Source organism: Empidonax traillii, unplaced genomic scaffold (assembly GCF_003031625.1).
Source record: "Empidonax traillii isolate 1590-97213 ecotype Southwest subspecies unplaced genomic scaffold, ASM303162v1 scaffold832:size729604, whole genome shotgun sequence".
In the NCBI taxonomy this organism is placed as follows: Eukaryota; Metazoa; Chordata; class Aves; order Passeriformes; family Tyrannidae; genus Empidonax; species Empidonax traillii.
Window position 1 is genome coordinate 605,147 of NW_020956025.1, and position 10,981 is coordinate 616,127.

At 47.8% G+C, this 10,981-nt stretch overlaps 1 protein-coding gene across 2 annotated transcripts in view; it reads left to right on the forward strand.

Annotated features, from left to right (window-relative positions):
- Positions 1-10,981, forward strand: part of MAP3K3 (mitogen-activated protein kinase kinase kinase 3) — a 27,987-nt gene that overhangs the window by 15,459 nt on the left and 1,547 nt on the right. Inside the window, exons 8-16 of one of the 2 annotated variants that reach the window (XM_027902003.1) lie at positions 1,543-1,676; positions 2,483-2,556; positions 3,224-3,291; positions 3,427-3,519; positions 4,273-4,464; positions 5,709-5,857; positions 6,861-6,992; positions 7,651-7,780; positions 8,899-9,076. In XM_027902003.1, the coding sequence (XP_027757804.1) occupies positions 1,543-1,676; positions 2,483-2,556; positions 3,224-3,291; positions 3,427-3,519; positions 4,273-4,464; positions 5,709-5,857; positions 6,861-6,992; positions 7,651-7,780; positions 8,899-9,076 (1,150 nt within the window). The remainder of the gene's footprint in view (positions 1-1,542; positions 1,677-2,482; positions 2,557-3,223; positions 3,292-3,426; positions 3,520-4,272; positions 4,465-5,708; positions 5,858-6,860; positions 6,993-7,650; positions 7,781-8,898; positions 9,077-10,981) is intronic. The other variant, XM_027902002.1, reaches the window with a different exon arrangement.

Below are 10,981 nucleotides of genomic sequence, written 5' to 3' on the forward strand. Positions count from 1 at the left end.
GAAGAAAACCAACAACAAAAAAAAAAAAGTTGCTAAGCATTCTGGCAGCACTTGTGTTTTTTCCACTCACTTCCTTTGATATCCATGGATTTAGTGCCGACTTCCTTTTCCTGCCCAGGGCTGGGGGCCTTTCCACAAGAGCGGCTGGGCCGGTGCCAGCGGGGCCTGGGCTCGTTCGGGGCCAGCCCTGGATTGTGGCGGAAGGAGTGAAAGTGCTCCCGGCTTTATCTCCACACCACTGCAGGAGGCCTGTGGAGCTGCTTGGAAAACTGGGGGGCAGCTCTTGAACTGCAGGTTGTGGTCTCAGGCATGGTGATCTCCGAGCTCTTCTCCAACCTTAATGGTTCCACAACTCTGTAAATCCCTTTTTTCCACGTGGTTCAACCCCCCCCCGTGTCGTGCCAGCACTGTTGTTCTTTGTGCAGTCCTCCCAAAGGTGTGTGCTCTGCTTTTCAGCCCTCTAAAAGAACGTGTTCTCCGCTTTCCAGATCTCTCCTGCCTTCCCCCTTTATTACAGCAACTTCAGTAGAAAATATTTTCCTTGGGAGGATTATCTGCTGATCTTTACCCATCTTTCCCAGCACCTGAGTACACACAGTTAATTAAAGGCAGAGCTGTAAAAAAAGGCACAGCTTGAGAGCTGATCCTCAGCTGCTGTCCCTGACTTCATGGGTGACCTCGAGTAGATTGGCTGGACCACAGCAGTTCTAGGAGCTCACAGTGGGAGCTGCAGGTGGAGAAGTCACAGCAAAAAGGGGGTTTTGTTTCTTCCCGTGTCTAAAGTTTCATCCTCTTTGAGATCTGCAAGGAAAAAGTAAACCCTGGGGCTGAAGTTTCTCTCAGTAGGCAGCACAACAGAAATGCTTTAGGTAGTGCTATTAATAGATGATTAAACTGTTTTCCTCATCCTTTGGCCCCTAAACATACTCTGTCCATCCAGTTACCCAATTAACAGGAATTGCAGAGTTGACCTCCACGTGGTTTCGCCCAAACCGACCGCACACTTTGATTTTTCTCGCAGTAAACCAGAAATTTTGGGGTTATTTCCAAAGGTAACAGCGCTCCCACCTGCCACTGAAATTGCTCAGCTGATGCTGACTAGCAGGAGCGTGCTGTCACTCAGCAGAAATTATCCTGACTGATGCAAACTTAGAACAAAGACAGAAAGGTTGGTTGCCCTGGCAAGTGCTTTGTTTAGTGGAGATTGGCAATGAAGTTCACGCTCAAAAGCCAGGGATTCCTGGAATCCTCTGCCTTCCCTGAGCTACTGAAGTCACGCTCAGAAAGTGGAGCAGAAGAGGTTAGGAACTTCACCAGTAATCATGTAGTGTCTGAACTGTCAGTAGAGGTGCTCATCTAACCAGTTTGTTTTTGATGTGACCCCTCCTGGTTCCACATCTGTCCAGGCTCTCAGGATCGCTCCAGACCTACCGTGGTCATGGAGTTGGAGACCTGCTGTTAGAGGAGATACTCAGATTCTGTGTGTGTGCACGTGCAGTCTCATTCCAGCAGTGTGAATCTTAAGGAATCTCCTTCCCCCAGGCTCCCAGAACACGGGCAGGAGTTCCCCCCCTCCGGGCTACGTTCCCGAGAGGCAGCAGCGAATCGCTCGCCAGGGCTCCTACACCAGCATCAACAGCGAGGGGGAGTTCATCCCAGAGACCAACGAGCAGTGTGTGAGTATGAGCATGAGTTGAGGGGGGGAAAAAAGCAAGTCTAGCTTGTTAAGCTGGGATCGAGGCCCTCTTTTTCACTCCCCGATATTCACCAGCATCTGCGCGTTGTAACAAATTGCCCTGAGAGTTGTGGCTGCCCCGTCCCTGGAAGTGTTCAAATCCACCTTGGATGGAGCTCTGAGCAACCTGCACTAGTGGAAGGTGTCCTTGCCCATGGCAGGGGGTGGAAGTGGATGATCCCCGAGGTCCTTTCCAACCCAAACCAATCGGGGATTCTGCTTTGTGCGTTTAAACTGCCTCAGATTGCAGCTGTGTAAATCCAGAGCCTTGGGGTTGCCAGCAGCAGTTGCTGTGTGTGCTGGGCATTGCCTCTCCACTGACTGAGCAGTTCTGGGGCTGTCACACATGTGTGCTCAGGTTTCCTATTGCCAGCTTTGTGTGACCCTCTTGCTTTTGAAACTCTGCTCTCCATTCACAAAAGTAGGAAGTGAGGCCAAAGGGCGACTCGCAGGTGGAGGCAGCGATGCAGCAGCACAGGCTGTTCCTGGAGGCACTTGGGATCAAAATGCAGCACAAGGCTGACCTAAACTTCCATTTGTCACAGCAGAGTCCTTCCAACACCTAAAGCAGTGTCTCAGATTTGATATGAACTCAATTTCCATTGGGAGATAAGAGAAAAATGTGCATTTAAAAGGGCTTAGACTCCCCTCTTCAGCTGGACTTCCTCCAGACAAGCAGTAGTGGGCTCCTCTTGCTCTTTCACTGGACTGCACTGATGTTGTCTTGTGATTTCCTCTGTCTTGCAGATGCTGGACCCTCTAAGCAGTGCTGAGAACTCGGTGTCAGGAAGCTGCCAGTCCTTGGACAGGTCAGCAGACAGGTACAAATGTACAGACTGGTAGGGGATGTGTGTGCTCAGATTAAAAATGCCAGTTGTACTCAGGCAAAAGTCTTGTTTTCCATCTCATAAATTTTCTTGGAGAAAATAAGAACTTATTTCCTACCTACATCCCAATATATTTTGTAAAGAGAATTAAGTCTGTCTTAAGGCTGTTTTATTTTCTGGCAAAACCACAGACCAACAAAACTGGTGCTTCAGTGGCTTTCTGTGTTAAATACAGAGTTCTAAAGTGAGCAGTCTGTGTGGAGCCAACACTCTGAGAACATCTGGCTGCAGGGGGTTTAAATCTCTTTTAGACAAGGCTTTAGTGGTTCACTTAAAAAATAAAGTGACAAAAAAATACCCCAAATAGATCATCGCACTAGATTGCTATGTCCTGCAAGGTACAAAGTTAATTCCAGAGGTAAATAAGGGAGATGATGAAGAGTTTGTCACACTCTGACGCTCGGGGTCTTTTTCTTCCCTTTCTGTGCTGTTGGTGTGGCTTGATGGGCAACCAGAGGTTCTGTTAACTTGAATAGCAAAGGTGGCTTCCCAGCACCTGTAACACTGGGCTTCAGCATGTTTTTAGGATTCCTCCAAGCTAATTCCTGCAGGTAATGTGTGCTTTAATGCCAGACTAACTCTTGCCTTCTTTCTTTACCAGTCCCTCTTTTCGGAAGTCCCGGATGTCGAGGGCCCAAAGCTTTCCCGATAACAGGCAGGAGTTCTCAGGTACGTCCCTGCTGGAAGGGTTGCTCTGAAAAGCCATAGAGTTGTTTGTTACCTCTTCCTAAAACCCTGCTGCTACAGGAAAGTGTTGTCATGGGAGGGTAAACTTACCTTGCGTCTTTTTGCCTCTCCCTGCAGACCGGGAGAATCAGATCTACGACAAGGCAGGGAAAGGTGGGACTTACCCCCGGCGCTACAACGTCTCCATGCAGCACAAGGACTACAACGACGGTGAGTTCTTGTTCTCAGACCTCCCATTCCAGGCTGGAAATACAAGGTGAGGCAATGACAGCCTGTAATTCCCAGCTGAAGAACCTGGAAGAGCCCTGGGCCTTGCAGTGAGTGCTGGAGTTGATGGTGCTGTGCGTGGTGCCTCATTTTCATGGAGACACTCTCTGGTTGTTTGTAATTCTTGGTTTACTTTGTAATTCTCTGTTGACTTTGTGCTTTCTGGGAGTATCCAGGCTGGGCTGGGGCAGTGGATAGAGTTGTTTCCTTGACCATATATAACAGGTTCCTACCTCAGGGATTCATTCTGCTTTGCTAATTCACAACCCAGACTTGTTTCTGGGTCTTTTAAATATAGCAGGCACCTAAAGAATTAAATCTCTGCTCCTCAGATGGCTTTATGCAAATTACCCTCTCAAAATTTCATGAGGTGTGCAAGTCCCCATAATCTCTGTTTACGGCTTTTATCTCCAAATCCGGGCACGTTGTCTAGAAAGTCATTCTGGGAGTCGTCATTAACCATCCTCAGAGCTCGTGTGGTTGCCTGTAAACCCCATTTGTGCTTTGGGAGGCAAGTTCACATCTTGCACCCCAGCACTGAGGGCATCACAAATGATCCAGAGCCGAACTGAACTCAGGCAGCGTCGAGCCCGAACTGTTCCATTTTTGCTTCTCACGGGTTTTTAATCCCTTCTCCTTGCTCTCCAACCCCCAACCACTTGCAAGCAAATAAGACACTTTTTTTTCCCCCCTCAGGCCGGAGGACGTTTCCCAGGATACGACGTCACCAGGGGAATCTGTTCACCTTGGTCCCTTCCAGCCGCTCCCTGAGCACCAACGGGGAGAACCTGGGCCTGGCCCTGCAGTACCTGGACCCGCGGGGCCGCCTGCGCAGCGCCGACAGCGAGAACGCCCTGGGGGTGCAGGAGAGGAACATCCCCACCAAATGTGAGCGCTCCCTGACCGCCCCCCAGCCAGCTCCAGACCCTGCAGATGACCGTGGTTTGGTTTTAACAAGCTGTTAAGAGCCCCACATCGTTACGTGGCTGCGGTTTTGAGGCCAATTTGTCTCACCTGCAAGACGCGTCTTCTTTTTTTTCTCTGTTTTTTGCCTCCACTGGGAGCTGGTTTTTGCTTTAGAAAGCCTCAGAAATTCAGCTCAGAAGTAAAAAAAACCCTAAATTCAATCTTTTGAGATTTAGTCTCAAAAAACCCCACAGTCAATCAATTCTGGCTCTTAAAACAGCCAGACAGGCTTGTTTATTTTCTTGATACATTAACATTTGTAGTCAGGCTTGTGGGTTACACTTACTTTACTAGTTGAGGGCCTTCACTTGCTCTTTAGTAGAAAGATTTACTTCTGTTTTAATAGCATCCCCGAGTTGGTTTTTTTGGACAAATTTCTATTGTAAAAAAAAAAAAAGAAATGGGACATAAGTCATTACTAATGAACTTCAGATACCCCATCCAATAATTTAGAGATCAAAATGAGGAGTGAGCTTGCAACGCTGAAATACCGACTGGCAGGAAATCTGATTAAATTAGACGCGGCAAAGCCAATCTCTCAGCTCTTCTGTATTTTCACACTGTCCAGATGGCTGGTTCCTGTCTCTGTTTTTTAGAGTTTCTGGTGAGATACAACAGAATTGGATGCTTTGCCCTGCAGGAGACTTGGGGGTGTGGCTCTCAAAGTCGGAGCTGAAGCACCGGTTTTTGAGTGATGTGCTTTGGGGATTTGGGGCAGTCTGGAAAACTGGCCTCAGGTATTGATCTCTGGGGTCAGGAGACTGCTGCCCCTGGAATGTGAGGAGTCCTAATTCCCTGTGGATGTAACCTCCTGCTGGGGTGTTGGAGGTGGCTGCTTTAGCTGGGTCTAGTGTGTATTTTTATTGGAATAAAAAGGTGCACAGACTGTGCTAACCTTACAGCCCCAGCTTTATCGCTGTCTAGTAGGGAATTATGACTTGGAATTTTTCTGCTGTAGAGGGAGCTTTGCAGTGAAATCCTCCCCCCAGGAGAAGGAACCTCGAGCCGCCTTGGCAAAGACCTCAGAAGTTGTCCCAGTAAAGCCATTCCCGGCTGGGTGGGATTGATTTAGCAAGGCTGATCCAGCAGTTGGAAGATGCTCTTTAAGTGCTGCACCACCTCTTAAAGTAGTGGGTTAGTAGAATCCACCTGGTGTTCTCTTTTAGCTCCAAGTGCTCCCATAAACTGGCGCCGGGGGAAGCTGCTGGGCCAGGGCGCCTTCGGCCGCGTGTATTTGTGCTACGACGTGGACACGGGCAGGGAACTCGCAGCCAAGCAGGTCCAGTTCGATCCAGAGAGCCCTGAAACGAGCAAGGTAACGCTCCTCTCTGCCCCTAAAATCCTGCAAAATGCCCTTATCTGTTTGTCCTTAAAAGCTGGAGTTCTTCTTTTAGTTCCTGCCGGGGTTTCGAGTCGCGTGGAGAGGAATGGGAGCCATTTAAAAAAGTTATTTTTTTGGTGTTTTTAACTTCAGCCTGAAACTAAAATCCATTTTCTGCCTTCATTTTTTGGCTCTCCCTTCTCAGCTTTTTTGGTTTGTTGCCAGGTTACTTGAGGAATACTATACTGCCCTGTGTTCCTGGTTAGACATGGATGTGAATGAAACTAAACCCAGAAAGAGTAGGAGTTGTGTTTTTTTTTTTCTTTTTTTGAGCAAAAAAAGCTGCTTGCACTTGCAAAACCCATTTCTGGGTCTGTATGCTATACCCTGTATCCTGTGTGTGAATTATCGGTTTTCACTTCTGAATTCTCCCTGTCCTTAGAACAAATTGAGCTGTGGTGTGTAAATTAATCAAGAGGAGGGATGTGACAACCCATTAGAAAAAAGTGGAGATGGGAAAGGGCACCTTGATGTTACGGGATAGCTGGAATGGCTGTTGGGTTCTTGCTTGTGTTTTAACAATGTACCGGTTTCCCACTATTGAACAAATTCACTTTGAGCTGGAATAAGTGATCCAGGAAGATTCAGCAAGAACTTGAGACTTTTCCTGGGCAACAAACATCTGTGATTCCATCTGAAATTGCTGTGTGAGAAGTGAGGTTCTAGCTGTGTTGTGGGTGGAGAAAATCAAGGCAAGGAACAAAGTTTTTCTGGTGCTGTATCCATCTATGATACTGCTTTTGTTCTCCACCTGTCCTTACCTGCTGATGCTACAGCGAGGATTGATGTGAACCACTGGCATTGTTTGCCTTTTCCAATGCCATGGATCAGACTTTTCAGGGCAGTAGTAGTTTCACCCTGCCAGTGGCATGAGGAATTTATTAGGATGGACTATTTCCTGGGGCTGCAACCTTATTTTCTCCTGCAACATCCACAGGAAGTGAGTGCCCTGGAGTGTGAAATTCAGCTGCTGAAGAACCTCCAGCACGAGCGCATCGTCCAGTATTACGGCTGCTTACGGGACAGGGCAGAGAAGACCTTGACCATCTTCATGGAGTACATGCCAGGGGTAAGAGCTGGCACAAACAGCACACTCGTGGATCACAGAGGGAGATTGGTGGGTTTGCTAGTTGGTTTATTAGTTGCTGTGGTCACCCTGACTGTGTCATCCACCTTAAACCCTCTCAGGGCTGCCCCTTCTCATCCTGGGTTGTAATGCCACCACTTTAATTTTATTTATGCCCAAGCAACCTCTTTGGGTTTTTTTTTTTCCCCCTTCAGTGTCTTGTACTTGAAATACATTCTCTTTATTAGTCACTAAAGCCAGTTCTTTTGTTCAGTCTAAATTTGTCCTACCAAAGTACTTCAGAGGACTTGGGCCAGCTTGTAAATCATAATAACTGAATTACAGTCGTGGTCCAGCAAATGAGGCTAAAACTTACCCTTGCAAAAAGGGAGACTTTTTTATCTGAGTCAGTCTGCTGAACTGTTTTATTCCTTGTCTTCACAACCAGCATGGAGGAGGCAGACAGAACCTCCTTGAGCTATTTTTGCCATTAAAACCTGTCCTTGCCGTTCTCTAAAAGGGCTTTAGAAGAGGCCAGAACTCATTCCTGGGCTGGTTGGGTGTATAACGCACTCCTGGCTCGTGGGAATTGAATGGAGGCTGCAAAGATCAGTGGTTCTGTCATTTCTTTGCCAACGTTTTCTGTTTTCTTTCGGTGCAGGGGTCGGTGAAGGACCAGCTGAAGGCGTACGGAGCCCTCACGGAAAACGTCACCCGCAAATACACTCGGCAGATCCTCGAGGGGGTCTCCTACCTTCACAGCAACATGATTGTGCACAGGGACATAAAGGGTGAGATCAGCTGCTGATTGAGATGTGCCACGTGCTAAAGAATTTCTGTAAAGAGACCAAGGGTCTCCAATCTTCCACGTAGAGCCTCTGATTAGTTCTTCATCTTCCTCTTCCCAGTATAACCCCATGGAGCCAGCCAGTCTCCTTAGGAGTGACTGTCAGACACCACACAGACTTTCCTGTGCCCTAGAGAGACCCTTGTTCCTGCCTGTAAATCTTCATTGCATCCCTTCTAAGGAGAAACGAGCTGCTGGTTCTTGAGTAACACCTTGTGTGCTGCTCACGTGGGGCTCTTTGCCAAATTATCTCCTGCCTGGGTGGGTTATTCACTGGTTTGCACCCACCTTAAGCCAGCTTGTTACCTTTCCTTCAGGGATGAATGGACAGTGGGCAAGTGAAGTGATGAAACTCTCCCAGCACAAGTGCTGATTTGAGAGCAGGGGGGTGTTTCATGTAGGCACACACCAGATAATGCCAACATGGGGTTCTTGATCTCGTAGTAGCTTTGAAAGGAAGAATTGGTTTTGGTGTCTAAACCTCAGTTTGTGTCCACATACAAACCTAAGCTCTTAAGTTTTCTTTTTTCCCTGGTGCTTCATGTCCAGGACCTCTGACCAAGTAAAGTGAAGATTGACTTGTTTACTGTAGGAGTTCAAAGTGGTTTAATTGGCTACATCTGTTACCCAGCTGACCAGAGAGCAGTGCTTGCACTCACCAGAGCAGCATCCCAATAAAATCCTTCTCTCCACAGCTCAGTTCTCTCTCAGCCTGTGGCCTGGGGGCCCTGCAAGGCTGCCTGAGCTGTTTACAGGCACTGTAACAATGCTGGTGCTGACTCAGCTTTCATTTCCCTCCCCCCTTTCACTTCCTTGTGTTTTTCCCTGAAGTTTTTTTTCCCTGAAGTTTTTTTCCCATTTACAACCATTAGCAATTGGCTTGTCTTACAGCCTGAATTAAAGAATTAATTTAAAGAATTCAGCAGGTCACCTGAGGCTTAACAGGGAAGGAGCCATCCCATGAGCCAGGGGTGTCTCGGGTCCGATATCGGCTCTGGATCTGCGGATCCAACAGCTTGGATCGCGTGGAAACAGCTGCTCTTTGGATTTGTTTCTGTGCAGGAGCCAATATTCTCCGGGACTCTGCTGGGAATGTGAAGCTGGGGGACTTTGGGGCCAGCAAACGGCTGCAGACAATCTGCATGTCTGGGACAGGCATCCGCTCCGTCACCGGCACCCCGTACTGGATGAGCCCGGAGGTGATCAGCGGGGAAGGCTACGGCAGGAAAGCGGACGTTTGGTGAGCCTTGAGCTTTCTGCCCCTCTGGCTGATCACTTTATCCAGAGCCAGGTGATTTCTGCCATCCCTAAATCCAGTCTCGCTCTCTTGGCTGGATCAGAAGTGGAAGGCGAAGTGAAGTTGTTGGTTTGAACTCGAGGCTGTGCTTTGTGGTGCCAGCACCCAGCTACTCCTTTAGCTTTTCAGGAACAGCTTCCACTCACTCCTTCCCTGAACTGACAGCTGGTTTTTTTGCTCTCTGACTGGTGCAGCGTTGTCATCCTTCTTATGCTTTCAGGTTGGATTCTTGAGGTGTCTTGTGCAGGGCCAAGAGTTGGGTTGATGATCTTTGTAGGTCCCTTCCAATGTAGGAGATTCTGGGATATCCCTTAGAAGAGCAACTGAAGGTTGTTTAGGGAGAGCCCATTCATTTAGTTCTAAAATAAGTTATGCTTAAAAAGTACTGGAAATTAATAGAACTTGAGCTTAAAAGGAAAGATGCCCAAACCTGCAATAACACAAAAGATCCAGGTCAGCTCAGGGATGATCTGCATGAATGGAAACTGTGGCTGTGCTATTATTGGCACAGCCAAGAAACAGCCTCTATCGAAAGAGCAAAATGGTCCTGTGCCAAAATGTTGGGTTTGGAGGCCTTAAAAAGGTGAGATTCGAAAACTAAACTGAGCAACAGCGACAAAAGGTCTGTTTGTGCCTCCACAGTAAAGCAAGGCCTGTTTCCCTGAACAAGCAGGGAGTGGAAATGCAGCTGAAATGTCTCGTGTGGAAAGAGTTAAGCTCTGCACAGACTCCCCCCAGTTGGGATGCTTGGGGAGAGATTGGAGCACGTGCCCTTCCCCCTGGGCTGATGCAGTTGTGGATTTCCTCTTGCTGCTGACATTGGTCCGTTCCCATCAAAGAGTCGCTGCCGTTGGCCGGGCTCCAGTTCCTACAATCCCAACCATTATTTCGGGGGGGCAGAATTTTCCAGCTCAGTCGGTCCCAGGGTGGATGTGGATGGCTGAGGGGGCTCAGAAACGTAACAGATCCATCCACCTGGCTCTGAGCCACCGCTGCAAGGCCCCTCTCCAGTTTTCCTAAACAGCAGAATATGTGAGCTATTTGTTATTGCTGGAGTGACTTGACATGAAAAACATTCCTGCTGTTTGCTGAATGTCTTCAAGAAACCGGATCTGCTTAAACGGTATAAATCAGTCTAAACAAAAATATAGCCCTGCTTGCTTTTTGAGCAAACCCCCCCCAGCACTTCAGCACACATGGTTTGCATTTGCTGTACTCTCTCCTCCAGTGAGTCTGAAATGGCTGGAAAACGGCGTAAAATTTTCACGTTGGGTTTTTGAAACCTTTCTTGTCGAGAAATCGGTTCTTGCATATTCACTGGATTTAATTCCTTCCCTTCCTTGCCTTGGCAGTTGAGGCGCGTCTGCCTCTGAAAATTGTCTTTTCCTTGTTTTTCACCTCAAAATAGAGGGTTTAGTTTAAAGGTAGAGGAGGCAGTTTTGCCTTTTGAATGGGAAGATGTGATAAAAACACAGCACTGGATATTAAAAGTTCCCTGACTGCTGTTGCTTAATCCACGGCCTGGAGGAAGCAATTAATCCTTTTGGAATAAAACCCAACCACTGCAGTGCTGCAGAACCATCTTCCCTGGGAAGGTATTGGTGTCACGTTTGCCTCAGAAAGGTGGCTCAGCCATGTCCCCAGAATGGTGTTCTTGCCTTGAAGGAGCCTGCAGAGCCCCATTAACTTTACAGGGAATTTTTCTTTTAAGGTAATGATGCATCTGTCCCACTGGGATTTGACTTACAGCCTTCCCACTTTGGAGCTGTTACAGCTTTAATTGTTTTTTGACTGATGCTTGGTTTCTTGTGGAGGTATTATTAGGATGGGTTTTTTTTTTTTTCCCCC